Consider the following 27,989-nt stretch of genomic DNA (forward strand, 5'->3'; position numbering starts at 1 on the left):
AGCCCTGCAGCCTCCTCGTCCTCCTTTCCGGGGGTGTCAGCGGGACGAGCAGGACGGAGCGGGGACAGAGCCGAGTTAGAGCCGGGCGCCGAGCGGGACGGAGCCGGGTGCGGAGCGGGACAGAGCCGGGTGCGGAGCGGGGACAGAGCCGGGTGCGGAGCGGGGACAGAGCCGGGCACCGAGCGGGACAGAGCCGGGCACCGAGCGGGACAGAGCCGGGTGCGGAGCGGGACAGAGCCGGGCACCGAGCAGGACAGAGCCGGGTGCGGAGCGGGGACAGAGCCGGGTGCGGAGCAGGACAGAGCCGGGCACCGAGCGGGACAGAGCCGGGCACCGAGCGGGACAGAGCCGGGCACCGAGCAGGACAGAGCCGGGCACCGAGCGGGACAGAGCCGGGCACCGAGCGGGACAGAGCCGGGCACCGAGCAGGACAGAGCCGGGCACCGAGCGGGACAGAGCTGGGTGCGGAGCGGGACAGAGCCGGGCACCGAGCGGGGTCAGAGCCGGGCACCGAGCGGGACAGACCCGGGTGCGGAGCGGGGACAGAGCCGGGTGCGGAGCGGGACAGAGCCGGGCACCGAGCGGGGACAGAGCCGGGCACCGAGGGGTGACAGAGCCGGGTGCGGAGCAGGACAGAGCCGGGTGCGGAGCGGGGACAGAGCCGGGTGCGGAGCGGGGACAGAGCCGGGCACCGAGCGGGACAGAGCCGGGTGCGGAGCGGGACAGAGCCGGGTGCGGAGCGGGGACAGAGCCGGGCACCGAGCGGGACAGAGCCGGGCACCGAGCGGGACAGAGCCGGGTGCGGAGCGGGACAGAGCCGGGTGCGGAGCGGGGACAGAGCCGGGCACCGAGCGGGACAGAGCCGGGCACCGAGCGGGACAGAGCCGGGTGCGGAGCGGGACAGAGCCGGGCACCGAGCAGGACAGAGCCGGGTGCGGAGCGGGGACAGAGCCGGGTGCGGAGCAGGACAGAGCCGGGCACCGAGCGGGACAGAGCCGGGCACCGAGCAGGACAGAGCCGGGCACCGAGCGGGACAGAGCTGGGTGCGGAGCGGGACAGAGCCGGGCACCGAGCGGGGTCAGAGCCGGGCACCGAGCAGGACAGAGCCGGGTGCGGAGCGGGGACAGAGCCGGGTGCGGAGCGGGGACAGAGCCGGGCACCGAGCGGGGACAGAGCCGGGCACCGAGCGGGACAGAGCCGGGCACCGAGCAGGGACAGAGCCGGGTGCGGAGCGGGGACAGAGCCGGGCACCGAGCGGGACAGAGCCGGGCACCGAGCAGGACAGAGCCGGGTGCGGAGCGGGGACAGAGCCGGGTGCGGAGCGGGGACAGAGCCGGGCACCGAGCGGGGACAGAGCCGGGCACCGAGCGGGACAGAGCCGGGCACCGAGCGGGACAGAGCCGGGTGCGGAGCGGGGACAGAGCCGGGCACCGAGCGGGACAGAGCCGGGTGCGGAGCGGGGACAGAGCCGGGCACCGAGCGGGACAGAGCCGGGCACCGAGCGGGACAGAGCCGGGTGCGGAGCGGGACAGAGCCAGGTGCGGAGCGGGGACAGAGCCGGGTGCGGAGCGGGACAGAGCCAGGTGCGGAGCGGGGACAGAGCCGGGCACCGAGCGGGGACAGAGCCGGGCACCGAGGGGGGACAGAGCCGGGCACCGAGCAGGACAGAGCCGGGCACCGAGCGGGACAGAGCCGGGCACCGAGCGGGACAGAGCCGGGCACCGAGCAGGACAGAGCCGGGCACCGAGCGGGACAGAGCCGGGCACCGAGCAGGACAGAGCCGGGCACCGAGCGGGACAGAGCTGGGTGCGGAGCGGGACAGAGCCGGGCACCGAGCGGGGTCAGAGCCGGGCACCGAGCGGGACAGACCCGGGTGCGGAGCGGGGACAGAGCCGGGTGCGGAGCGGGACAGAGCCGGGCACCGAGCGGGGACAGAGCCGGGCACCGAGGGGTGACAGAGCCGGGTGCGGAGCAGGACAGAGCCGGGTGCGGAGCGGGGACAGAGCCGGGTGCGGAGCGGGGACAGAGCCGGGCACCGAGCGGGACAGAGCCGGGTGCGGAGCGGGACAGAGCCGGGTGCGGAGCGGGGACAGAGCCGGGCACCGAGCGGGACAGAGCCGGGCACCGAGCGGGACAGAGCCGGGTGCGGAGCGGGACAGAGCCGGGTGCGGAGCGGGGACAGAGCCGGGCACCGAGCGGGACAGAGCCGGGCACCGAGCGGGACAGAGCCGGGTGCGGAGCGGGACAGAGCCGGGCACCGAGCAGGACAGAGCCGGGTGCGGAGCGGGGACAGAGCCGGGTGCGGAGCAGGACAGAGCCGGGCACCGAGCGGGACAGAGCCGGGCACCGAGCAGGACAGAGCCGGGCACCGAGCGGGACAGAGCTGGGTGCGGAGCGGGACAGAGCCGGGCACCGAGCGGGGTCAGAGCCGGGCACCGAGCAGGACAGAGCCGGGTGCGGAGCGGGGACAGAGCCGGGTGCGGAGCGGGGACAGAGCCGGGCACCGAGCGGGGACAGAGCCGGGCACCGAGCGGGACAGAGCCGGGCACCGAGCAGGGACAGAGCCGGGTGCGGAGCGGGGACAGAGCCGGGCACCGAGCGGGACAGAGCCGGGCACCGAGCAGGACAGAGCCGGGTGCGGAGCGGGGACAGAGCCGGGTGCGGAGCGGGGACAGAGCCGGGCACCGAGCGGGGACAGAGCCGGGCACCGAGCGGGACAGAGCCGGGCACCGAGCGGGACAGAGCCGGGTGCGGAGCGGGGACAGAGCCGGGCACCGAGCGGGACAGAGCCGGGTGCGGAGCGGGGACAGAGCCGGGCACCGAGCGGGACAGAGCCGGGCACCGAGCGGGACAGAGCCGGGTGCGGAGCGGGACAGAGCCAGGTGCGGAGCGGGGACAGAGCCGGGTGCGGAGCGGGACAGAGCCAGGTGCGGAGCGGGGACAGAGCCGGGCACCGAGCGGGGACAGAGCCGGGCACCGAGCGGGGACAGAGCCGGGCACCGAGCGGGGACAGAGCCGGGTGCGGAGCGGGGACAGAGCCGGGCACCGAGCGGGACAGAGCCGGGCACCGAGCGGGACAGAGCCGGGTGCGGAGCGGGGACAGAGCCGGGCACCGAGGGGGGACAGAGCCGGGCACCGAGCGGGACAGAGCCGGGCACCGAGCGGGGACAGAGCCGGGTGCGGAGCGGGGACAGAGCCGGGCACCGAGCGGGGACAGAGCCGGGTGCGGAGCGGGGACAGAGCCGGGCACCGAGCGGGACAGAGCCGGGCACCGAGGGGGGACAGAGCCGGGTGCGGAGCGGGGACAGAGCCGGGTGCGGAGCGGGGACAGAGCCGGGCACCGAGCGGGGACAGAGCCGGGCACCGAGGGGGGACAGAGCCGGGTGCGGAGCGGGGACAGAGCCGGGCACCGAGCGGGGACAGAGCCGGGCACCGAGCGGGGACAGAGCCGGGTGCGGAGCGGGGACAGAGCCGGGCACCGAGCGGGGACAGAGCCGGGCACCGAGGGGGGACAGAGCCGGGTGCGGAGCGGGGACAGAGCCGGGTGCGGAGCGGGGACAGAGCCGGGCACCGAGCGGGGACAGAGCCGGGCACCGAGCGGGACAGAGCCGGGCACCGAGCGGGACAGAGCCGGGTGCGGAGCGGGGACAGAGCCGGGCACCGAGGGGGGACAGAGCCGGGTGCGGAGCGGGGACAGAGCCGGGCACCGAGCGGGGACAGAGCCGGGCACCGAGCGGGGACAGAGCCGGGTGCGGAGCGGGGACAGAGCCGGGCACCGAGCGGGGACAGAGCCGGGCACCGAGCGGGACAGAGCCGGGTGCGGAGCGGGGACAGAGCCGGGCACCGAGCAGGACAGAGCCGGGTGCGGAGCGGGGACAGAGCCGGGCACCGAGCGGGGACAGAGCCGGGCACCGAGCAGGACAGAGCCGGGTGCGGAGCGGGGACAGAGCCGGGCACCGAGCGGGGACAGAGCCGGGCACCGAGCGGGACAGAGCCGGGTGCGGAGCGGGGACAGAGCCGGGCACCGAGGGGGGACAGAGCCGGGCACCGAGGGGGGACAGAGCCGGGTGCGGAGCGGGGACAGAGCCGGGCACCGAGCGGGACAGAGCCGGGCACCGAGCGGGGACAGAGCCGGGCACCGAGCGGGGACAGAGCCGGGTGCGGAGCGGGGACAGAGCCGGGTGCGGAGCGGGGACAGAGCCGGGCACCGAGCGGGACAGAGCCGGGCACCGAGGGGGGACAGAGCCGGGTGCGGAGCGGGGACAGAGCCGGGCACCGAGCGGGGACAGAGCCGGGCACCGAGGGGGGACAGAGCCGGGTGCGGAGCGGGGACAGAGCCGGGCACCGAGCGGGGACAGAGCCGGGCACCGAGGGGGGACAGAGCCGGGTGCGGAGCGGGGACAGAGCCGGGTGCGGAGCGGGGACAGAGCCGGGCACCGAGCGGGACAGAGCCGGGTGCGGAGCGGGGACAGAGCCGGGCACCGAGCGGGGACAGAGCCGGGCACCGAGCGGGACAGAGCCGGGTGCGGAGCGGGGACAGAGCCGGGCACCGAGCGGGACAGAGCCGGGTGCGGAGCGGGGACAGAGCCGGGCACCGAGCGGGGACAGAGCCGGGCACCGAGCGGGACAGAGCCGGGCACCGAGCGGGACAGAGCCGGGTGCGGAGCGGGACAGAGCCGGGCACCGAGCGGGACAGAGCCGGGCACCGAGCAGGGACAGAGCCGGGTGCGGAGCGGGACAGAGCCGGGTGCGGAGCGGGGACAGAGCCGGGCACCGAGCAGGACAGAGCCGGGTGCGGAGCGGGGACAGAGCCGGGCACCGAGGGGTGACAGAGCCGGGCACCGAGCGGGACAGAGCCGGGCACCGAGGGGGGACAGAGCCGGGTGCGGAGCGGGACAGAGCCGGGTGCGGAGCGGGGACAGAGCCGGGCACCGAGCGGGACAGAGCCGGGCACCGAGGGGGGACAGAGCCGGGTGCGGAGCGGGACAGAGCCGGGCACCGAGCGGGACAGAGCCGGGCACCGAGCGGGGACAGAGCCGGGTGCCGAGCAGGACGGAGCCGGGTGCGGAGCGGGGACAGAGCCGGGCACCGAGCGGGACAGAGCCGGGCACCGAGCGGGGACAGAGCCGGGCACCGAGGGGGGACAGAGCCGGGCACCGAGCGGGACAGAGCCGGGTGCGGAGCGGGGACAGAGCCGGGCACCGAGCGGGGACAGAGCCGGGCACCGAGCGGGACAGAGCCGGGTGCGGAGCGGGACAGAGCCGGGCACCGAGCAGGGACAGAGCCGGGTGCGGAGCGGGGACAGAGCCGGGCACCGAGCGGGACAGAGCCGGGCACCGAGCAGGACAGAGCCGGGTGCGGAGCGGGGACAGAGCCGGGTGCGGAGCGGGGACAGAGCCGGGCACCGAGCGGGGACAGAGCCGGGCACCGAGCGGGACAGAGCCGGGCACCGAGCGGGACAGAGCCGGGTGCGGAGCGGGGACAGAGCCGGGCACCGAGCGGGACAGAGCCGGGTGCGGAGCGGGGACAGAGCCGGGCACCGAGCGGGACAGAGCCGGGTGCGGAGCGGGACAGAGCCGGGTGCGGAGCGGGACAGAGCCGGGCACCGAGCGGGACAGAGCCGGGCACCGAGGGGGGACAGAGCTGGGTGCGGAGCGGGACAGAGCCGGGTGCGGAGCGGGGACAGAGCCGGGCACCGAGCAGGACAGAGCCGGGCACCGAGCGGGGACAGAGCCGGGCACCGAGGGGGGACAGAGCCGGGCACCGAGCGGGACAGAGCCGGGTACCGAGCAGGACAGAGCTGGGTGCGGAGCGGGGACAGAGCCGGGCACCGAGCGGGACAGAGCCGGGCACCGAGCGGGGACAGAGCCGGGCACCGAGGGGGGACAGAGCCGGGCACCGAGCGGGACAGAGCCGGGTACCGAGCAGGACAGAGCTGGGTGCGGAGCGGGACAGAGCCGGGTGCGGAGCGGGGACAGAGCCGGGCACCGAGCAGGACAGAGCCGGGCACCGAGCGGGGACAGAGCCGGGCACCGAGGGGGGACAGAGCCGGGCACCGAGCGGGACAGAGCCGGGTACCGAGCAGGACAGAGCTGGGTGCGGAGCGGGGACAGAGCCGGGCACCGAGGGGGGACAGAGCCGGGCACCGAGCGGGACAGAGCCGGGCACCGAGCAGGACAGAGCCGGGTGCGGAGCGGGACAGAGCCGGGCACCGAGCGGGGACAGAGCCGGGCACCGAGCGGGACAGAGCCGGGCACCGAGCAGGACAGAGCCGGGTGCGGAGCGGGGACAGAGCCGGGCACCGAGGGGGGACAGAGCCGGGCACCGAGCGGGGACAGAGCCGGGCACCGAGCGGGACAGAGCCGGGTGCGGAGCGGGACAGAGCCGGGCACCGAGCGGGGACAGAGCCGGGCACCGAGCGGGACAGAGCCGGGTGCGGAGCGGGGACAGAGCCGGGTGCGGAGCGGGGACAGAGCCGGGCACCGAGCGGGACAGAGCCGGGTGCGGAGCGGGACAGAGCCGGGTGCGGAGCGGGGACAGAGCCGGGCACCGAGCGGGGACAGAGCCGGGCACCGAGCGGGACAGAGCCGGGTGCGGAGCGGGACAGAGCCGGGTGCGGAGCGGGGACAGAGCCGGGCACCGAGCGGGGACAGAGCCGGGCACCGAGCGGGGACAGAGCCGGGTGCGGAGCGGGGACAGAGCCGGGCACCGAGCGGGACAGAGCCGGGTGCGGAGCGGGACAGAGCCGGGTGCGGAGCGGGGACAGAGCCGGGCACCGAGCGGGGACAGAGCCGGGCACCGAGCGGGACAGAGCCGGGTGCGGAGCGGGACAGAGCCGGGCACCGAGCGGGGACAGAGCCGGGCACCGAGCGGGGACAGAGCCGGGTACCGAGCAGGACAGAGCCGGGTGCGGAGCAGGACAGAGCCGGGCACCGAGCGGGACAGAGCCGGGTGCGGAGCGGGACAGAGCCGGGTGCGGAGCGGGACAGAGCCGGGCACCGAGCGGGACAGAGCCGGGCGCGGACGGAGGCGGCCGCCGCAGACCGACGGGCGCTGCCGCCCTCTGCCGAAAGCGCCGCGTCTCCGGCCCATCCCGGGCTGCGGCGGGGGCCGCTGCCAGGAGCTGTCTACCCCGCGCCCCGCCACAGCCCACCAGCACGGGCTGCCCCTCGTCGCCTGGCGCGGACGGCTTCAGGGGGCACTGCCCTGCCAGGGCCGCCGTGGTCCAGCGGCCACAGCCTTGCGTCTGTTCCCTCCGCAGCCCCTGTCCGGGGGCGTTTCGGGATATCGGCCCTGCTCAGTGTCTGCGTGGCACCTTCCGTGACGCCCCGGGCTCAGCGGGGGCTCTGAGCTGGGGCCGTAAAACACGGCCCTCTTCGGGGGGATGTCTGCAAGGAAGAGATTCTGCGTCAGGTCTGACACTTCCGTTAGCTGCTGTGTTTCTGCCGCAAGGCTGGAAGCTCCCAGTGGGTTGCTCCTGGCAAAGACTTTGTGACAGTAACACACCAGCTGTCTTCGTTTTCTTTCTCATCTCTTGCAGACCACTTCTCATTTTCCTCCTCCTTCCCTCTTCTCCCTGGTGATGTTTCCTCCTTCGTTTTGATCTTGCTGTGCACTCTGAGCCAATCTCCTTCCCAGTCTAGATCTAGCTTTCCCAGTTGTTTCAAACTATCACTGCCAGCTTGTGAGGCTCGGGAAGGGTTCACCACAGCACCTGGGCAGCCTCCTAACCTGGGAAATGGGATTCCAGCTCAGCTCTGTGGGGTTGAGCTAGAATGCTCGGTGCTGGAGAGACACTGAGCAGTGAAGCCCCACACTGCATTTTCAAACAGCTAGAAGGGATAAAATGTTCACTGGCAGCAGGGCACTTCCTGGTGACTGAGCAGAAAAACCTTGCCCAAAGTTGGGGCCAGGAGAAGACTGTATAACCCTGCACTGCCTTTGGTGCTGAAAGCTCAGCTGACAGAGGTGAATTTTGGTAACTAACTCTCCAGCAGCTCAAGGAAACACTTGCTCAAGTTAAGAAATAATAGCAAAGCAGAGGATGCAACGGGGTCCTGATTCAGCAACGTGCAGGGACACCTGCTTGGCTTCCCGAACATCACTGTCCGTATACACCAGCTGAACCAGGGATCCTGTGTTCCTGCATTGATGAGAGAGCAGTTCTCATAGTCTGGTTGCAAGCTGCTTTTTAAAGCAATGAAAACTTTCTCTATTAAGTTATTGGTCAAGCAGCTGCAACAAAATACAGCTGGGATGTCCCTGCCCCCTCCCCTTCACTCCCAAGCACCTGGAACTCAAATGTATCCTTGAATTGGGGCCAGAATGGAGAAAGGGAAAGCGACTCTGAGATGTTGGCAATGCTATCTAGCAAGGTGTGCTGACATCCTGACAGGCCCAGGGACTGGACATCACTTACTGGGCTGGCACCTCGCTCTCTCTGGGGACTCACCTTGGTGCTGTAACTGCTGCAAACACGGGCCATGAAGATAGTTGCTCTGAAGAAGCAACTCTCTCTTGTTCAGAGCAACTCTCTTGTCTCACAAGAAAGAGAGTGGGGTATTGATGCTGTGAAAGGCCAAACTATGGAGAGACCACTGAAGGAAGAAGTTATAAACTTTTAATTGAAGGCAAGAGCTCATGGGAATGGCACAGGTATTAGAGGAGCAGACAGAATTTAGGTGGAAACTAGAACTGCTGTTTGCGAATATCTCTTGTTTCTGTCTCAGCCAGGCTGTCGTACGCTGGTTGGAATGAGACTGGGACCAGCAAGTCCCAGCACAAACTGGGCAGATAACAAGCTAAGACAGAGAACTAACAGCTGTATCAGGCTTTTATGGGCCTGCTGAAAGATTGTGGCAACACACTCCAGAGTGGACTGGAAAAGGTGAGAGTGATCCTAGCCCCTGGCATGTGGGAACACTGAATGGGTGTCCTGAACTCCGTCATGCCAGCGGTGGCACCTGCGGAGCGGTAGGGAAGCTGCGAGCAAGACAGAGAAACAACAGCAGATGGAGCAAGAGAAACCAAGACAAGCAGGGAGGGAAGAAGGCAGGGAGGTTGCTCCTTTGGAAAGTGGAGTGAGCATCTGTTTACCTTGCCATAGGGAACGAGCAGAGGGCTTGCTTTGCCTGTCCCGCTCCTCCTGGGAGGAGATTGGGAATGAGCAGAGCGTGCCGGAGCACGCACTGATCCGGCAGCTGGGGCAGAGGGTCCGGCCGACATCGACACATGCCCTCGCCAGCGCCGTGTGCCGGAGCACGTGCCGATCCGGAGGGTCCGGCCGAGGCCGACATCGACACATGCCCTCGCCAGCGCCATGTACCGGGGCACGCGCTGATCCGGAGGGTCCGGCCGAGGCCGACGCGCCCCTCGCCAGCGCCGTGTGCCGGAGCACGTGCCGATCCGGAGGGCCCGGCCGAGGCCGACGCGCCCCTCGCCAGCGCCGTGTGCCGGAGCACGTGCCGATCCGGAGGGTCCGGCCGAGGCCGACGCGCGCCCTCGCCAGCGCCGTGTGCCGGAGCACGTGCCGATCCGGAGGGTCCGGCCGAGGCCGACATCGACACATGCCCTCGCCAGCGCCATGTACCGGGGCACGCGCTGATCCGGAGGGTCCGGCCGAGGCCGACGCGCCCCTCGCCAGCGCCGTGTGCCGGAGCACGTGCCGATCCGGAGGGCCCGGCCGAGGCCGACGCGCCCCTCGCCAGCGCCGTGTGCCGGAGCACGTGCCGATCCGGAGGGCCCGGCCGAGGCCGACGCGCGCCCTCGCCAGCGCCGTGTGCCGGAGCACGTGCCGATCCGGAGGGCCCGGCCGAGGCCGACGCGCGCCCTCGCCAGCGCCGTGTGCCGGAGCACGTGCCGATCCGGAGGGCCCGGCCGAGGCCGACGCGCGCCCTCGCCAGCGCCGTGTGCCGGAGCACGTGCCGATCCGGAGGGCCCGGCCGAGGCCGACGCGCGCCCTCGCCAGCGCCGTGTGCCGGAGCACGTGCCGATCCGGAGGGCCCGGCCGAGGCCGACGCGCCCTCGCCAGCGCCGTGTGCCGGAGCACGTGCCGATCCGGAGGGTCCGGCCGAGGCCGACGCGCGCCCTCGCCAGCGCCGTGTGCCGGAGCACGTGCCGATCCGGAGGGTCCGGCCGAGGCCGACGCGCCCTCGCCAGCGCCGTGTGCCGGAGCACGTGCCGATCCGGAGGGCCCGGCCGAGGCCGACGCGCGCCCTCGCCAGCGCCGTGTGCCGGAGCACGTGCCGATCCGGAGGGCCCGGCCGAGGCCGACGCGCGCCCTCGCCAGCGCCGTGTGCCGGAGCACGTGCCGATCCGGAGGGCCCGGCCGAGGCCGACGCGCCCTCGCCAGCGCCGTGTGCCGGAGCACGTGCCGATCCGGAGGGTCCGGCCGAGGCCGACGCGCCCTCGCCAGCGCCGTGTGCCGGAGCACGTGCCGATCCGGAGGGTCCGGCCGAGGCCGACGCGCCCTCGCCAGCGCCGTGTGCCGGAGCACGTGCCGATCCGGAGGGCCCGGCCGAGGCCGACGCGCCCCTCGCCAGCGCCGTGTGCCGGGGCACGTGCCGATCCGGAGGGTCCGGCCGAGGCCGACGCGCCCTCGCCAGCGCCGTGTGCCGCGGCACGTGCCGATCCGGAGGGCCCGGCCGAGGCCGACGCGCACCCTCGCCAGCGCCGTGTGCCGGAGCACGTGCCGATCCGGAGGGTCCGGCCGAGGCCGACGCGCCCCTCGCCAGCGCCGTGTGCCGGAGCACGTGCCGATCCGGAGGGTCCGGCCGAGGCCGACGCGCCCCTCGCCAGCGCCGTGTGCCGGAGCACGTGCCGATCCGGAGGGTCCGGCCGAGGCCGACGCGCCCCTCGCCAGCGCCGTGTGCCGGGGCACGTGCCGATCCGGAGGGTCCGGCCGAGGCCGACGCGCCCCTCGCCAGCGCCGTGTGCCGGGGCACGTGCCGATCCGGAGGGTCCGGCCGAGGCCGACGCGCCCCTCGCCAGCGCCGTGTGCCGGGGCACGTGCCGATCCGGAGGGTCCGGCCGAGGCCGACGCGCCCCTCGCCAGCGCCGTGTGCCGGGGCACGTGCCGATCCGGAGGGTCCGGCCGAGGCCGACGCGCCCCTCGCCAGCGCCGTGTGCCGGGGCACGTGCCGATCCGGAGGGTCCGGCCGAGGCCGACGCGCCCCTCGCCAGCGCCGTGTGCCGGGGCACGTGCCGATCCGGAGGGTCCGGCCGAGGCCGACGCGCCCCTCGCCAGCGCCGTGTGCCGGGGCACGTGCCGATCCGGAGGGCCCGGCCGAGGCCGACGCGCGCCCTCGCCAGCGCCGTGTGCCGGGGCACGTGCCGATCCGGAGGGTCCGGCCGAGGCCGACGCGCCCCTCGCCAGCGCCGTGTGCCGGAGCACGTGCCGATCCGGAGGGTCCGGCCGAGGCCGACGCGCACCCTCGCCAGCGCCGTGTGCCGGAGCACGTGCCGATCCGGAGGGTCCGGCCGAGGCCGACGCGCCCCTCGCCAGCGCCGTGTGCCGGGGCACGTGCCGATCCGGAGGGCCCGGCCGAGGCCGACGCGCCCCTCGCCAGCGCCGTGTGCCGGGGCACGTGCCGATCCGGAGGGCCCGGCCGAGGCCGACGCGCGCCCTCGCCAGCGCCGTGTGCCGGAGCACGTGCCGATCCGGAGGGTCCGGCCGAGGCCGACGCGCCCCTCGCCAGCGCCGTGTGCCGGAGCACGTGCCGATCCGGAGGGTCCGGCCGAGGCCGACGCGCACCCTCGCCAGCGCCGTGTGCCGGAGCACGTGCCGATCCGGAGGGTCCGGCCGAGGCCGACGCGCGCCCTCGCCAGCGCCGTGTGCCGGAGCACGTGCCGATCCGGAGGGTCCGGCCGAGGCCGACGCGCGCCCTCGCCAGCGCCGTGTGCCGGAGCACGTGCCGATCCGGAGGGTCCGGCCGAGGCCGACGCGCGCCCTCGCCAGCGCCGTGTGCCGGAGCACGTGCCGATCCGGAGGGTCCGGCCGAGGCCGACGCGCGCCCTCGCCAGCGCCGTGTGCCGGGGCATGCGCTGATCCGGAGGGTCCGGCCGAGGCCGACGCGCGCCCTCACCAGCGCCGTGTGCCGGGGCATGTGCCGATCCGGAGGGTCCGGCCGAGGCCGACGCGCCCCTCGCCAGCGCCATGTACCGGGGCATGCGCTGATCCGGAGGGTCCGGCCGAGGCCGACGCGCGCCCTCACCAGCGCCGTGTGCCGGGGCACGTGCCGATCCGGAGGGTCCGGCCGAGGCCGACGCGCCCCTCGCCAGCGCCGTGTGCCGGGGCACGTGCCGATCCGGAGGGTCCGGCCGAGGCCGACGCGCCCCTCGCCAGCGCCGTGTGCCGGGGCACGTGCCGATCCGGAGGGTCCGGCCGAGGCCGACGCGCGCCCTCGCCAGCGCCATGTACCGGGGCACGCGCTGATCCGGAGGGTCCGGCCGAGGCCGACGCGCGCCCTCACCAGCGCCGTGTGCCGGGGCACGTGCCGATCCGGAGGGTCCGGCCGAGGCCGACGCGCCCCTCGCCAGCGCCGTGTGCCGGGGCACGTGCCGATCCGGAGGGTCCGGCCGAGGCCGACGCGCCCCTCGCCAGCGCCGTGTGCCGGGGCACGTGCCGATCCGGAGGGTCCGGCCGAGGCCGACGCGCCCCTCGCCAGCGCCGTGTGCCGGGGCACGTGCCGATCCGGAGGGTCCGGCCGAGGCCGACGCGCGCCCTCGCCAGCGCCATGTACCGGGGCATGCGCTGATCCGGAGGGCCCGGCCGAGGCCGACGCGCCCCTCGCCAGCGCCGTGTGCCGCAGCACGTGCCGATCCGGAGGGCCCGGCCGAGGCCGACGCGCCCCTCGCCAGGCCGCGAGCTGCAGCTCGTGGACGTGGCGGCGCCGGCTGCGGCCGGGGCTGCGGCTCGTTTCGGGAAGCGGGGCAGGAGGCCAAGGACGACGCTCCCCTCGCCGTGCGGGGGCAGCTGGGCCCTCACGGGAGCGGCCGCCGGCCGAGGGGGCAGCACCGGGCCCCGCGGCCGAGCAGCGCCCCGGCCCTGCCTCCTCCCTCCCTCCGGGCCGAGGGAAGGGTCGGGCCGCGGCCCGAAGCGGCCGCCGAGCCCTGGGCCCCGCAGGCCGGTCACCGCCCCCCCGCCGGGCCCGGCCCCGCCCGGCCCCGCCCGCCGCCGCCGCCGCCACCGCCCCGCGTCCTCCACCGTCCCACAATGCCCCGCGGCCACGCCCCGGCTCCCGAAGCGCGCGGCCGCGCGCCCTCCTCCCCCGACCGGCCAACCAAGCTTGCGCTCCGGCTGGCCGCGGGGCCCTGCCCCCGGCGCGCCTGGCCCCGCCCCGCGGCCGCGCCGCGCATCCCCAGTGGCCCTCGCGGCCGTCAGTCAGCGGTTGTTTTCAGCGGCAGCGGGTTGCGTTGCGCCCGCTCGTCGCTGGCTCGGCGGGGCGGTGTGAGAGGAGGGAGCGGCGGGCGGGCGGCGCGGCGGGGCCGAGGGCAGCGCGCTGAGGGCGGCGGCGGCGGCGCTAGGCCCGGCCGGGGGGGTCGAGGCCGGGGCCGCGCCGGGCCGGGCCGCGGCCGGGAGGGTGGGGAGGGGGCAGCGGGCCGCGAGGCCGCGCCGGGCCGGGCCGGGCCGGGCCCCGGCGTGCGGAGGAGGGCGGTGGGCGGCGGGGGGGTGGGGGGCGGGCGGGGGCGTCCCGGCGGCGGCGGGACCATGACTCTGGAGTCCATGATGGCCTGTTGCCTGAGCGACGAGGTGAAGGAGTCGAAGCGCATCAACGCCGAGATCGAGAAGCAGCTGCGGAGGGACAAGCGCGACGCCCGCCGCGAGCTGAAGCTGCTGCTGCTGGGTGAGAGCGGCCGGGCCGGGCCGGGCGGCGGTCCCGGCGCAGCGGGCGCACGTGGAAATCGCCTCGGGGAGGCGCGTCCGAGGCTGCCCGCGCCCGCGGGCCTCGGCGGTGCCCCGGCGCTTCTCGGCCTGGCCGGCCCACGCCTGGGCCGTGGGCGAGCGGCTGGGCGAAGGCTGGCCTGCCGCTCCCGAGGCGCCGAGCCCGCCGCTGGCCCGCTCTGGCAGACCTGGCGGGGCGCGGGCCAGGCGTTGAGCGTTACCTGCCGGGCTGGAGGTCCCCTGCGCTGTGATGAGGGTGTAGGAGTTGGCGTAGAAACATAGCGGTGTCCCGCCATTGTACAGAGCGATAGCTATACCTGGTTTACAAAAGGATTGCAGGGAGAGGTGGTCTGTTACAAGAGCAACCAGCTAAGGCTTCAAGAACGTGCATCCTTCTTCAGCATCTGCTGTGATGTTCACTCCCAGGTAGCTTCCAAATGAGACTTAAGTTACAGTTTTCGTGGGTACTGGAATTCATCACTGCTCACGTATGTATCCTGGTTTGTGTCTCAATAGTGGCATCATTTCAAACTGGAACGTGAAGCAGGTCTGATGGAATAAGTTTATTCATTTGTAGTCTGTACTGAACTGGCAAACCTGTAAGGCACAGGTGAAAAAGTAGGTTGAGCCTTGTGAAAACAAATGCGAGGCTGTATCTGCCCAGTCCTTTGGAGATCTGTAGCACTGACATGGTGGCATAGAGATATTTATTAAGTAAAGGCTATGGCTTTCCTTCTCACCTTGCTAGAACTCAGAGTGAGAAGATACCTTGGCTGTGGATATACTACTGTCCTTCAGGTGAAAGAGAAAACTGAGGGCTTCACATTTGTGTTCTTTGAAGATGCTGTGCTGGTTTCTATAAGGCTTCTTGTAGGCTGGGAAAGGTGTCTCTTGGACTCGGATACTTCTTTAAAACCTACAGTCCTACAGAAGCACTTGTTTTGAAGTAGGCTGGAGCCATAGGCCAGATATGGGCTAAGAAGATCCCCATCTAATCTCGCTAAACTGGTTCACTTCAGAAATTAACTTCAAGTTGCTCTAGAGACCTTTCTCTTTTCCTAAAAGATAGACTTAAGTAAGATTCAGCATCAGATTAAAAAATAAAAAAAAAATCAATGTGGGATGGTTAAGACTGAATAACTAACACTCCCATTTTCAGGACATGATTAGAAAGACCAAGCCTTTTTTCCTGTTTGCAGGGTGCTTTTCACTGTATGCAGTATTGCTCATTGCCTGTCTTAAGTTGTTGCAGGTAATGTATGTTCTCTCTCCTTGACAGAACTGCCGTTTGTAGGGTTTTCTTGTTTCTCGTTTCTGTTACGTAGTATTCTTACGTTCACAAACGTGAACGATCATGTTAGAGAGAGCTTTCTCCAAACGCTCAGTATTTTGAGAAGAATGTGTGTGGAGGGAGTTTCTGCACTGTAGAAGCTGTAGTAACTTTTTCCTGTCTTCTCTGTCTAGTGTGACAGTTAAAACTTGAGGTGAAGAATAACAGAGCTGTACGATGAACCTGATAGTGAGAAATGTGATTTCAAGGTACTGGACATACCCCCTGGTATTAGGCAATCATTGTTCTCTTTACTGGATGTGCGTGTGTAGGGGGGCTGTTTTAAACAAAAATTAATCTGATTCTTGAATTATGATTAAGCGTGGAATACTGTTGACTGAATAAATATATTTACAGGTGGCTGTCAGGTACTTGAGGATCAGTAGTAACTTACTGGAAACTCTACAGCTTTCACATGCTGACAGAAAAAATGGTGGGTTCAGGTTGTCTCCTTGGCTCAATGCTGTCAAATTAAAAAAAGTTATTGTGTCCTTATGAATATAGGCGACTACACTCAGCAGAGCTTGTAATGTTCTGCTGTGGTGCTGTTCTGTATTGTTGATGGCCTGCAAAAAAGCAAGAGGCACTTTTTTTTTAAGAGGGGAGTGATGATGAAGCGTTGGGAAGAATCTGTGTTTGAACTCTGAAGTTCTGAAGTAAGTGAGATCTGAAGTGAATGAATGCTGCTGAAGTTTGTTTTATGTTTTTGTTATCAGAACGTTTTGAGGCACCTCTATCTTTTTTTCTTTTTTCTGTTTTGGTTGCTGTGGTAAAAAACAAGGAAGTATTTCTCACCACAGTGTATTAACCACAGAAGATTTCGGTTTCCGAACTTCTGATTATTTTTTTTTTTCCCCTTTCTCTCCCCCTTCGTGGTGAAGCTTTCTGTTTCAGATAGAGACAGTTTACTGCAGGATAATGGTGGTTATGGTGCTAATTTCTAATTAGGCTGCCAAAAATCCCATCAGTTCTCAGAGACGGGGAGAGTTTGACTCTCTATTTTAAACACACTGCTTCTAGTTACACTTTTGCTGCTTGTATTTGAGCATATCTATTTGTTTGTCTTTTAGCCTGGTACTATAAACATGGGTAACTGGGAATCTACCTCTGAGTAGTGGTTGTGTGTTGTGACGAATGAGATCCTGTCTGAATATATCTGTCCCCTGGTGTGAGGTGACTACCTGGTGGTTCCTGTGGTGAAAGCCAGGGTTCTGCCAGCGTGTTTGTTTGTAACCACAGGTCAAAAGGATTTGTCGCTTAGGAGCCACGCTTTAGTTTTTTGCTCTTAGTAATCAAGTGAGTTGGGCCACTTTAATAATAAAGAGCTATCATTCTGGATTAGCTTTCTGTTAAATGCATATCAATAGCAAATTTTGGAAAATTGAGCAAAAGTACTCAACAGAAGTGTCAGTGGTGTATCCTTTGGCTGTTGCTTGTGGGATGAAAGTATGGAAGTATGCTAATCATACGTAAGATTTGACCCTTGCATCCCCTGCACGGAAGATATTGTGTAAACAGAGTGGAAGTTGCTGGGGGAATTCCATAACACCAGTTGAATCATGATTGTAACAAGGCTGGGTATGGCATGAATCCTTTATCTGCTGATGCTTTTTCCACCTCATGCTCACTGTGTTAGAGGGTTCCCGCCACCTTCGTATCCTCTGCTGGCCTTCAATTGCTAGCTGATGCTTTTCTGGAGCCTTAAATATGGGGGTGGGAAGACCTGCCCAACTGACTGTGCAGGAAGCAGACTTTGAAAGGGTTAGACTATTTAATACATTGGCATTGGTATGAATCTGTCTTGCCCTCCCAGCTACTCGAAGACACGGCTTCCCCTGGGCAGTAAAGCTGTGCAATAAGGAACCAGTAGTCCTGCTGAGCAGCCTGTTGTCTGCTGGGGAGCAGGACAGAGTGCAGACAGCTGCAAGCAGCATCCTACTGTGCTTTCCCTGTCAGTCCTTACTTCTTTAACTCTATAATATCCAAAGGCGGCAAGCAAAATTTCTGTGGCAGCATACTACCTGCAGCCTTTTATATTGCTGCAATGAGGATTATAGTTTCAGTCCTTAAGAGCAAATGTTATTTTTCGTTGCACAGTAGTTTGGGTTACTGGGAAGATGTACTGATTTGATTGTCCATGTCAAATGGATGAGCAAGTAATTTCTTGAGTTCTCTCTCCCTTTAGAGTTGATTTTCTTCTGTTGTGTTCTGTTCTTTTCTGTAAAAAGATAGATAGTCTATAAGTTAAATGGTGTTTGCTACCGAATCACAGTGAAGGAAAATTTGGTCCTTACTGTGCAAATAGGTTTCTCTGACCTGCTTGTTGTTATCTCAGTTTGCAGTACTCACTAACTTGAGAGTGCATCTGGGCTCTCTCTGGCTGGTGCTGTGATTGTAGCATCTTGCTAGAGTATCTGGGAATAGGTCAGGTGTGACGGACAAGGGCCTTTTGACGCAGAATGTGTGGGAGTGGCTGTAACGTGAGATTTGGAATAAGTACCAGAGTTGCTTTTGAAGGCTGCTGTAAAGGACAAGATGTCTTCCTTCTATGTTCACTAGAGTCGTGGTGGGGGTAAGCAGGACCATCCGGACTGTCTTTCAATATTCTGGAAAGCGACTAGAAAAGTAGTTGGTAAGATAGCGTATGTTTGGATGCAGCAGTAGGAACTTTGAGGTATGATACGATGTTAGCTTTGTTTCATCTATCACAAACAAGGCTTGCTATGTCTGCTAGCTTTCTCTCTTGTATTCTGCAGGCACTGGGGAAAGTGGGAAAAGCACGTTCATTAAGCAGATGCGTATAATTCATGGCTCAGGATACTCTGAAGAAGACAAAAAAGGCTTCACCAAGCTGGTATACCAAAACATCTTTACTGCCATGCAGTCTATGATCAGGGCCATGGAAACCCTGAAGATTCTGTACAAATATGAACAGAACAAGGTAAGTCTCTCACAATATTTGTATGCCTTTTTTAGGCAAAGGGAATTCTAGGGTTTGACATGTAGGTTCCTGTTTATTTGTCTTCTTCCACATTATAATCCCAACCTCCTCAAACTCTTTCCCGTAAGTATTTTTTGTTTAAGGACTGCTTTTTATGATACTTTACTGATATCTGGCTCTGTTCGCTAGGTTGTGTTAAGGAATGAAGCAACTTTCTGCCTGAGGAACAGTCATTATGTTCCTCTGAATGAAGTTGTTCTCAGGCTGGTCTGTGCACTGGTCTGTATAATGAATTAGTCAGAGCAAGGAATAGGGGTAGGATATAGGAGAAGTGTTCTATGTACTCATCTCAAGGATTCAGTCACGTTAGATGTGCTGCGTTTTTCTTTGCATGAGTTGGTATTTGCATCTGAAGTTGAAGCTGATCGAATATATGGTGGACCCAAAAGACACCTGTTCGTGATTGAACACACGATTGAAATGCACTTAAAGCAATGTCTCTGTCACTACTCAAAATGTAGTTTAAATTTTATGAAAAGAAACCTGAGATAGCAGCTTGTTCTTAAAATACAGCTTTACCTTCTCAAAAGTTGGGCAGTTCAGAGCTCTTTGCACTAAACATTGTGCCTTGGAAACCACAGTGTTTACAAACATCTGGTTATCTAATGATGTAGCACATCTTGACAGGTAAAGTCTGTTGCCGTTTTACGGTTAATTCTGTGGAGGAGCCCATGATGCTTTGGGGGAATTTTGCTGATGCCTGCTATTAAATGAAATTTCACTTAAGTATTTCATTTTTTAAAGCAATATAAGAAAAATTGGAGCTGTGAAGTTTTAGAGGTATAGTTTGCCCATTGCTCCTCTGGCCTTAGCAACTTGACCTGCAACCATAACGTGGATCCTTGAAGTCATAGTGTAAGGATTTAGTTATCTGAGAGCTTTTTGTTTTGTTTTGTTTTTTGCTTTTCTGTCTTCAGGCCAATGCAGTGCTGATCCGGGAAGTGGATGTAGAAAAGGTCATGACATTTGAGCAACCATATGTAAGTGCAATTAAGACTTTGTGGAACGACCCTGGAATCCAAGAGTGTTATGACAGGAGAAGAGAATATCAGCTTTCTGACTCGGCTAAATAGTGAGTATATAACCACTGGCACACACTGGTAGATAGCAGCGATGCTCTAACAAATAATATCTGCCCACGTTTTTTGTTCACATATAGAGTTGTTTCAGTAGGAAGGTATACTGCAGTGGATCCCACTACATAATTTTTTTGAAGTACGTCTTACTTTTTCATCCAGGCAAATAAGTCATCTTCTTGTTTTAGACAAGCTGCGTGGTCTCTGCTGGGTACATCTATTGGAATAAAAATCATAAATATATGTTGCTTTGCCTTTGTGGAACCAGATTCAAACAAGTTTCCAGTTATCTGTTGCCACTGCTTTTCTGAGGTTACTTTTTCATCTTAAGTTTTCTTAAGTGTACTTCTGGCAGATAGCAGGCAAAGAGCTTTGTAGGAGATGGGAGAAGCTTTTTGAAGCTTTTTTTTTTTTTTTTCTGGGGGGCAGATTTAGATCTGCAAATGCCTTACTACTTGCTAGTTTTCTTGAGGATATGAGGTGTTCTGGCAGGTGATAAAGGCAGCTGTTTAAGCATCTGCTTCTGGACATTCCTGAGGCTAGAGCCTGTACATTATGCTATCTATGCTCTGACTCTTAGGTATTAGAAGTGTTACTTTTTCTCTTCAGATTTGTCCCTTGGCCTACAGATGTACATAGATTTTGTTAATAATAATTCCACACGTTAAATATCCGAGCATAGGAAAACCAGGAAGATATTACCTGTGCCTGGTAACATAGTTTCCTTTATATGGAAAAATCTCAGATGGAACTTGATTCTACCATGAATGTCCAGTGTGCTTAAACCTCCTCTGTTTTATTTAAAAAAAAAAAAAAAAAAGTCTCTTGCCCCTATTTCCTGAAGACCCAGGGTTGATAAAGTTGTCCCTAATATATCTGTTTATCCTCCAAAGGGAATGGCTGGTGAATTACTGTTTCTCCAAAGACATACTCTGTTATTTTTTTTTTTTGCATCAAATTTTAAAACAGTTCAGATGATTTCCGACTCCTTTGTTATGTTAGGGGAAGACTAAATGTAGCAGTGTTTGAATTTGGATGTGATGTGCTGCAATCTAAGGTAGTTTTTCCATTGTGCTTCTTGTAGCTATCTTAGTGATGTGGATCGTATCGCTACCCCAGGATATCTACCAACTCAGCAAGATGTGCTACGGGTTAGAGTTCCTACAACCGGCATCATAGAGTACCCCTTTGACCTAGAGAATATTATCTTCAGGTACTGAAGGTGTATACATGTGACAGCTGAACTGAGATAGGAGTGAAATGGTTTCAGAAAGGATGAGTTTTGTATTGCTTCAGTGTCCAGGTGTTTAGCTGAGAGGCTTGAGTGAATACGTATGCTGTAATGTTATGAGGTACCTGCTGAAAGATGCCCTTGTAACAGGAATGGCAAAACGCTTTATTTGGATTAAGGGAAAGCTCCAATTTGAAGCTATTGACTGTCACAAACGGGAGTATGCATTTGAGTCAGCGGCACAGTCAGTTTAACTTGAACAGTAAAGAGCTTTTGTTCTCGTTGTATGCTGGTGCTTTGAATTCAGATAGAGAATTGCAGCTACTGCTGTGATGCTAGACGTATTTCTCTTCCTTAGAATGGTGGATGTCGGAGGTCAAAGGTCAGAACGAAGGAAGTGGATCCATTGCTTTGAAAACGTAACTTCCATCATGTTTTTGGTAGCACTTAGTGAATATGACCAAGTTCTGGTGGAGTCTGATAATGAGGTAAGCCAAAGAGTGGGAGCTTTCCCAGAGGGTGGGGAAAAGGAGTAATGTCTGTCTTGCTTCTTGGAGGTTGGTACAAAAGTGCTTGGTGCCAAGGAAACTGGGAGTTGGATCAGCAAGGTTTGTTGGTTTTGGCTGTCAGTTCTTCCTTTTGCAAAGGGAACATGAGCCTCAATGGGTCATGATGTCCCTGAGAATGGAAAATGCACAGTGTATTCAAATTATCTGTACTTCTCAAATAATACTGAAATACTCTGAAATTGCTGGGTCCTGTGTGTCTTGGAAGGCATGCTCTTAAAAAGTACCCATTGCTGCTTCACTCTTTTCCTCACCTGAAGTACTTTGCACTGTGGCTGCTGTCCGGTTGGATAACGGCTGGTCTCTTTGAAGGTGCAGTACTGAATTTTTACACCTGCTTATAGCCTAGAAAATGCTGTTAGGTGACAGCATTTATTCCTTTATTTCATACTAGACAAGATGTGTATCAGTTCACAAGGTGTCATGGCCAGTCCTCCAACATGACTGTGCAAAGCATAAAATGATTTTTAAGCCTTCTGGTATTACCTGCTTGCCAATTAAATGAAGCTTGAATCCATCAGATTTTTGTGTCTGTTTTTCCCCTTACCTGCTCAACCAGAGCCAGAACTTACCTGGGGCCCAAGTTATTCTCTGTACAATATCTTGAGATGTTGGGTTAATGCAGATCTAACTGTGTGCAGGTAGTAGAAAGGTGACTTGGTCCTTGTTTGTGGGGGAAAAAAACAAAACAAAACATTTTTTTTCCCCTCATTTCAGAATCGGATGGAAGAGAGTAAAGCCCTCTTTCGAACCATTATCACTTATCCCTGGTTCCAAAACTCTTCTGTTATCCTCTTCCTCAACAAGAAAGATCTTTTGGAAGACAAGATTCTGTATTCCCATCTTGTTGACTATTTCCCAGAATTTGATGGTGAGTGGTTCTTAAGGAGGAACACATGATATAGAAAGAATAAGGTTTTAAGGGTTTTTGTTGTTGTTTTTTTTCTCTCATCTCCAGATCTGAATTTTCTTCAAAAACAAACTCTTAATGTGAGAAGGAATACATATGACAATGAGAAAATGTCATAAAAGTGTCTTAATCCTACATATGTAACTGGAATCTGATCAAATGAACAAATAACAAACCTCTCCTGGATGAAGAAATAAAAATTACTTTCCCTAAATATGTACCTTAGAGTATTAAATAACGGAAGTCTAACTTTCCTGCCTGTATACTTGTCCATATAACCTGTTTATAGACATGTGAGAATTACTGGTATACTGGGCATTTTAACCCTCTAGTCAAGAGGTGATTTGAGTCCTTGTTTTGAGAATCTGACTGGTCAAATACCTGAGTTCAAGTGTTGGTGCTGAAAATTTCAGGTAGCATGAAGTTCTTTCCAGAGCGCCATCTGCAGTTGTGGAAGAACAATATCTATGTGAAACAGAAATTCCAATCTGAAACAAAACTCCTTTGCTAAAATAGCATTCCCTACTCTGCAGTCAGTGCATTTAAAGTCAGCTGGTACCAGAGCTGTATAGGGCTGAAAATAAAGGTAGTGGAGAATGAGGTCAGGCAGCACTACTCCTTCCATGCTCTCATGTTTTAACTCTGTCATTATATGCTTTAAAAGTACATGGTGAAGGGAGAATTGCCCTCTTGCAAGCCTTGCTTCATTTAAACTACTAATGAAATTGTTTCTAATTAGTCGCCCTCCCACTTCTGAAGTCTCATGCCCCCTGCTGTCTGAAGGTACAGGTACTCTGAAGTCATCAATTGTGGAAAATGTCAAAAGTTTCTGCAGCATGGTGTGTATGGTTGGTGAGCCACTGTGAACTTACTGGTCGACTAGTGCATACTTCTAATATAATTTAACAGCTGGAAGCAAGTTATCACCATTAGAGAGTGTTGTATGCTTTCAGCTTTTTCACATAACTAGTTATTGAAGCTGCTGCAGGGATGCTGTATGGTTTGAGAGTGGGAGGTAGTCCATCAGACCACCTATCAAGAGATGATCCTTGCTATGGAAAGTGTAAGAGCACCAAATGCTTTGAAAGGAATATCAATAGATGAGGAACTGCCAGCAGCGTAAAGTAAATGCTGACTAAAATTACAGTTTTTGGCCCCTGTTGACCAGCCAGTTAGAACAGACTACAATGTTGGCTGAATGTCTCTCTTGTTTGCATAACATAAGCTCATGTCCTTCTGAGCATGAGATCCATCTATGTATGCACATATGAGATTATACCAAATTCTGTATTTCAGATCACAGTCTGAGCCAACACCTTGGAGCCTGTCAAAACTCTCAGCCTTGGAAAAATGCCTTTTGTAGGTGTTGGTTAGTTAATTTAAAAGCATAAGATACTTCAGATCCAGAGTTTATATGCAATAAATGAGCTTAACTTCTTTATATCCCCATAGCATGTAAGAAAAAGTGCACTAACTGGTGGTTGAAACCAGGGCATGTGCTTAGCACAAATCCATTAACTGTGTCTCCTTGTTTGCTGCAGGCCCACAGAGGGATGCACAGGCAGCCCGTGAGTTCATCCTTAAGATGTTTGTGGATTTAAATCCAGACAGCGACAAAATCATCTATTCTCACTTCACATGCGCCACAGACACAGAAAACATCCGTTTCGTCTTTGCAGCTGTCAAGGACACCATCCTACAGCTCAACCTGAAGGAGTACAACCTGGTTTGACCTGCTCTGCCCTTGGCCCCTTGAGAGGCTTCATTGTGAAGAAAAGACAAAAAGAGAAATTTTAAACATGACAGGAAAAAATTTTAATTTTTGATGATGTAATGATTGCAAATTGTCTGATCTGTGGAGTGGCAAGTGCTCAGTGTTATCCTGGAGTCTCATGTCTCTGTCCACAGAGTAGTTGATTTCATATTTTTAACAAATTGCTTTTATTTCACAGTTAATGGGGATATGCCTCATTTCTTCAGCACCTTGTTCACTTCTTAATTTTTACCAAACAGCTAAGGTGGCCTCATCTTGAGCTTTCCTTTGTTGCTTAGCCACTTTTTTGTTTCTTTTCATTTCCATGGTATATGTAGAGAAAATAACTTTCCAGCCAAGATTGTGAATTCACTGGACTGTGGGAGTGTGGAATGCTACTGGTCCCTTTGCCTTGTGCTACAGGGTGCCTCTGGTGTAATTTGTTAATCCTGCCTGCTTTCCCCCCACCTTGCCTTTCCCTTCTCCAGGACACGCTCCATGGTTCACTGTGACGAAATGTTGGGGAGGAGCAATTGCTCTCCAACTATTGCAAAAAAAAAAAAAAAGGCAAAACAAAAAAAGCCATCACTCTTCCATTCTTTATAAGTTTTAGTTCTGAGTTACTTTTTTTTCTTCTTATCAATTATAAAAGGTATGAAGACTGTGATTTTTTTTTTTTAAATTATTGATGTTCTATACATAGTTTGCTACATGTTACTTTATTTTGTTCATGGACTACGAATGATGGAAGCTCTTGGAGCAATAGCTGCTGAGCCTGGGGAAGTGCCTGACTGTAATGGTGGGGTAGTTGTGGGGTTGTTTTTGTTTTCTTCTCCACATACACGTGCACACACACATCCCCCATGCACCACAAGCACGTGCGTGCACATGCTAGGCTCAATTTGCAGAAAAAACTCCCTTTTGTTGAGTAGAGTATATGACATCAAGTGAGTGACTTCTCTATGCAGCAGATATCAAAAGCACATTACGTAATTGTTGCATTTAAACACCAGACTTTGGCTGGATTGAAAAATCTTAGTCTTGTGCCACCCTCTCGTTCTTTTCTTGCTGCTAGTAGCAAACAAGCCTTGTTTTCACATTTTGTGCCAGTGTGTTGTATAAATTTGTAAGAACGCTTCGGTCCTGTCCAGCTTTTGTGGACTTCTAGAAAGGACCAGAGCTGGTGGGTCACAGACTTTGGGACGTACGTAGGATTCTTACTTGAAAAGATTGTGGAGAGCTCTTGGAGGGAGTGGCAATTTTCTTTCTTCTATTTATGCATTCCCCAGAGGCACATGCTGTTGTGTTTCTCTTTAGAGAGGAGTATGGATTCTCTTTGGAGGACTTGCACACATACTTGCTCCAGGGTGCATGTGATAATCAAGTAGTCGTGGCTGGAGCGTGTGGCTGCTATGGAATCCAGAAAAACCCTACTGTGGATGCACTTTTGTTTAGCAGGAGAGTAGAGGCAGAGACAGCAGGGTTTGCTGGTGCAGACAGAAGTTAGTGGAAGTAGTTCTGGATTCTAGATGCTAAATGAAACTCCACTGAGCAGAAGGGTGTGAAGCCTTTGCATGTTACAGAGATTTTTCCAGGAGTCAAGGCAAGTGAACAAATGTGCTGAAGATCTGTTGCCTGCCTGGAAGACTGCAGGGCAGGGCAAGGCAAGGAGCGAGTAGAAAACAGGGAGATCTGACCCACTTCTAGACGTGTGTGGTTTAGCCATCACTAATGCTTGTTTCAATTCCAAGAAGTAGCATTGGGTCCAAGTTCTCTGGATCAACCAGATTGCCCCCTTAAAGGCTATTAGGCTGCCAGTAGATAAAGACTAAATGAGCTGCACTGTTGAAGGGGGCTGTTGATATTTTGTCTCTTTTGTAGACAGAGCACTACATCAGTGTTTTGCACAACATGTAAGAGTCAATCTTCTCTGTCAGAGATGCTTCAGATGCTTTGATCTAGAACACTAAAATCTGGAGTCAGGTTATTTGGAGTAATTCTGTTTATAGGTCCCTCTTGTTTTCCAGAGTAGCTGAGGGAAGCCTCTGTATGTCTCAGAGCACTACAGAAGAAAGCAAGTTCTGCTAGGTGTGATTGGAGAGCTAAAGCTGGAACAGTAGCCATGGGACCAACAGTTGAAGAGCCAGAATCTGGCTGAGTGACGATGCTAAGGGGAACACGGCATCTCTTTAGTATAGCCATGCTCTGGATTGCATTTAATGTTTGGGAGGAATGAGACGGATTCCCTTGTGTCAGACAGCTTTGCATCGATTTTACAGCTTTTTTTGTCTTATGCCAAAATGATCCATTTTGTAGAAAGTGTCCTATAAAAAAGGAACTTATAATCGTTTTAGTGTACTCTAAATGCTGGTCATCTGAAACAGATGGCAGCACCAGTTTCTTCTGCTTTCCTGATCCTATTGTAAATGGTTCACACGACAACTATCGCCAGCAATTAGCCTGGCACTGAGAAATACAGGCTCTTGGAAATAACTTCCCAGAAGTTGTTTTTTTTTCCAAGGTGAATGATGGTGGTACTTCCCACTTGAATCAGAAACTTTTTGTATTCTCCCCTTCTTTGTAAGAGCTGCTGCCCTGGCACAGGAGGAGGGATCTAAGCTCCCCTGTCTTTTACAGAGTGAATCTGTGTTGTTATGGGGAACTGTGGGAGGCTGTGGGCACAGGGTACAACTTAGGCATCTGCTGTACCTTGCTGACCAACTGCTTGGTGTAGCTGTTGGCCTAGTAACTGACTAGGCATGATGGTTATTGCAAAGGGAAGAGGAGCACATTATATGAGGGCTGACCCATGAGTTCCTGAAACCTCATTCTGATTTAGGGGAGGAAAGGGCCAGACTTATAATCTGGAGGTGTCTGTGGGCTGTACTGTTTGTGAGAAGATACCAGTGTTAGCATGTGCTTTTCCTAGCAAGCAGTAGCTTGTGTGCCTCCAGCTTGGCCAGTAAAGCATTTCTACAGAACTGGTTCGCTTCTCTGTTGTTTGTTGCCTGGCCTTTGGCAAATGCCTGCCCTAGCAAAAGTGCCAAACCTTAAACCAAATTTGCCTATATCATCTTTTCTGCGAGTGAGGCCAGTCGGAATTTTCCACAGATTGCAACAACAGATTGACCTTTAGAAAAGTGATGGGGTAGGGTTCTTGTACAGAATCTGGAATCTGAGTCTGAGGAAATGGTCTCTTGGCTAACCTCTGCTCCTTGTGCACTTTTTATTTTTGTTCTGCTGAAGAAACCAACATACTCTGAACCAGTTTGAAACTTGAAGTCAGTGAGGAGAGGACCATCCCATTTCTTTGTACCATTCTGTGTGGATTGGCTACCTGGTGAGCAACAGCCCCTTCCCGCTTCAGCGTGTCAGATAGTTCCAACCCCTTCTGCCTGTCTCCCCTTCTCCTGGAGCTGGATTCTTTGGTCTCTTGTTGTTGCTTCCTAGCAATGTTGGCCTTGCTTTCAACTATGTTTTTTTCATGTGTTTTATTGGTTTGAAAAAAAAAAAAAAAAAGTACTTCCAGAGTGTGCTGACCATTGTATTGTACTGTACAGAGCCCAGGTTGTTAGAGTCCAGCAGAGATAGTGTGTTATGCAGCACCCAGTTTTAAGAGTATGGTTTGTGCCAATGCCCCTTCTTTAGTAGTGCCAGAGACTCTTTACAAGTGCCAATGTGGTGGAAATTATTTGGTTATACTTGTATATTATAGGATCCTGATTTAAGACAATTTAAACATTATCCTATTTAAAAAGATACTATATAAAATGCTGTTTTTAAACCTTGTCATTTGCAATGCATGTATTGTTGTGCGTGTTGGGGTGGGGGGAGGGAAGAGGGTAGGGGAAAGGAGTTTCTGAATAAGATGCCCAGTGTCAGGGTCTATTCAGGCTCCCAACTGTCTCATTCCAGTCCAGGAGTGTGATTGTTTCTTGGAATGATCCAACTCTGACTGCTGGGCACCAACCCTTATTACAGAAATATCTGATGGAAATTGATTTTCATATCTTTCTCCTGAAATAAATTCTCTGTTTGAAATTGGAATAAATTTTGTTCCTAAAAACCGTAGTGGTGATGCATGCATTTCTTTGCTCTTGCTTCTTCTCTCCCTTTCTTTCTGGTTGGCTGAACAACTTTTGTACCTTATGAGACCTGCATCTGAGTGAAGGCCATTCTGCCTGCCTAGCTAGTAATGTTGTCCCTGCTCAGGAAATCAGGAGTCTGAGGCATAGAAACA

At 58.2% G+C, this 27,989-nt stretch overlaps 1 protein-coding gene across 1 annotated transcript; it reads left to right on the top strand.

Annotated features, from left to right (window-relative positions):
- Positions 1-13,601: 13,601 nt before the first annotated feature.
- GNA11 (G protein subunit alpha 11) lies at positions 13,602-27,820 on the top strand. The gene is made up of 7 exons (XM_068919774.1): positions 13,602-13,844; positions 17,969-18,153; positions 19,131-19,285; positions 20,374-20,502; positions 20,879-21,008; positions 21,804-21,957; positions 23,538-27,820. The coding sequence occupies exons 1-7, from the start codon at positions 13,709-13,711 to the stop codon at positions 23,726-23,728; spliced, it is 1,080 nt and encodes a 359-aa protein (XP_068775875.1). The 5' UTR covers positions 13,602-13,708; the 3' UTR covers positions 23,729-27,820.
- Positions 27,821-27,989: the final 169 nt, after the last annotated feature.

Source organism: Struthio camelus, chromosome 26 (genome assembly GCF_040807025.1).
Source record: "Struthio camelus isolate bStrCam1 chromosome 26, bStrCam1.hap1, whole genome shotgun sequence".
In the NCBI taxonomy this organism is placed as follows: Eukaryota; Metazoa; Chordata; class Aves; order Struthioniformes; family Struthionidae; genus Struthio; species Struthio camelus.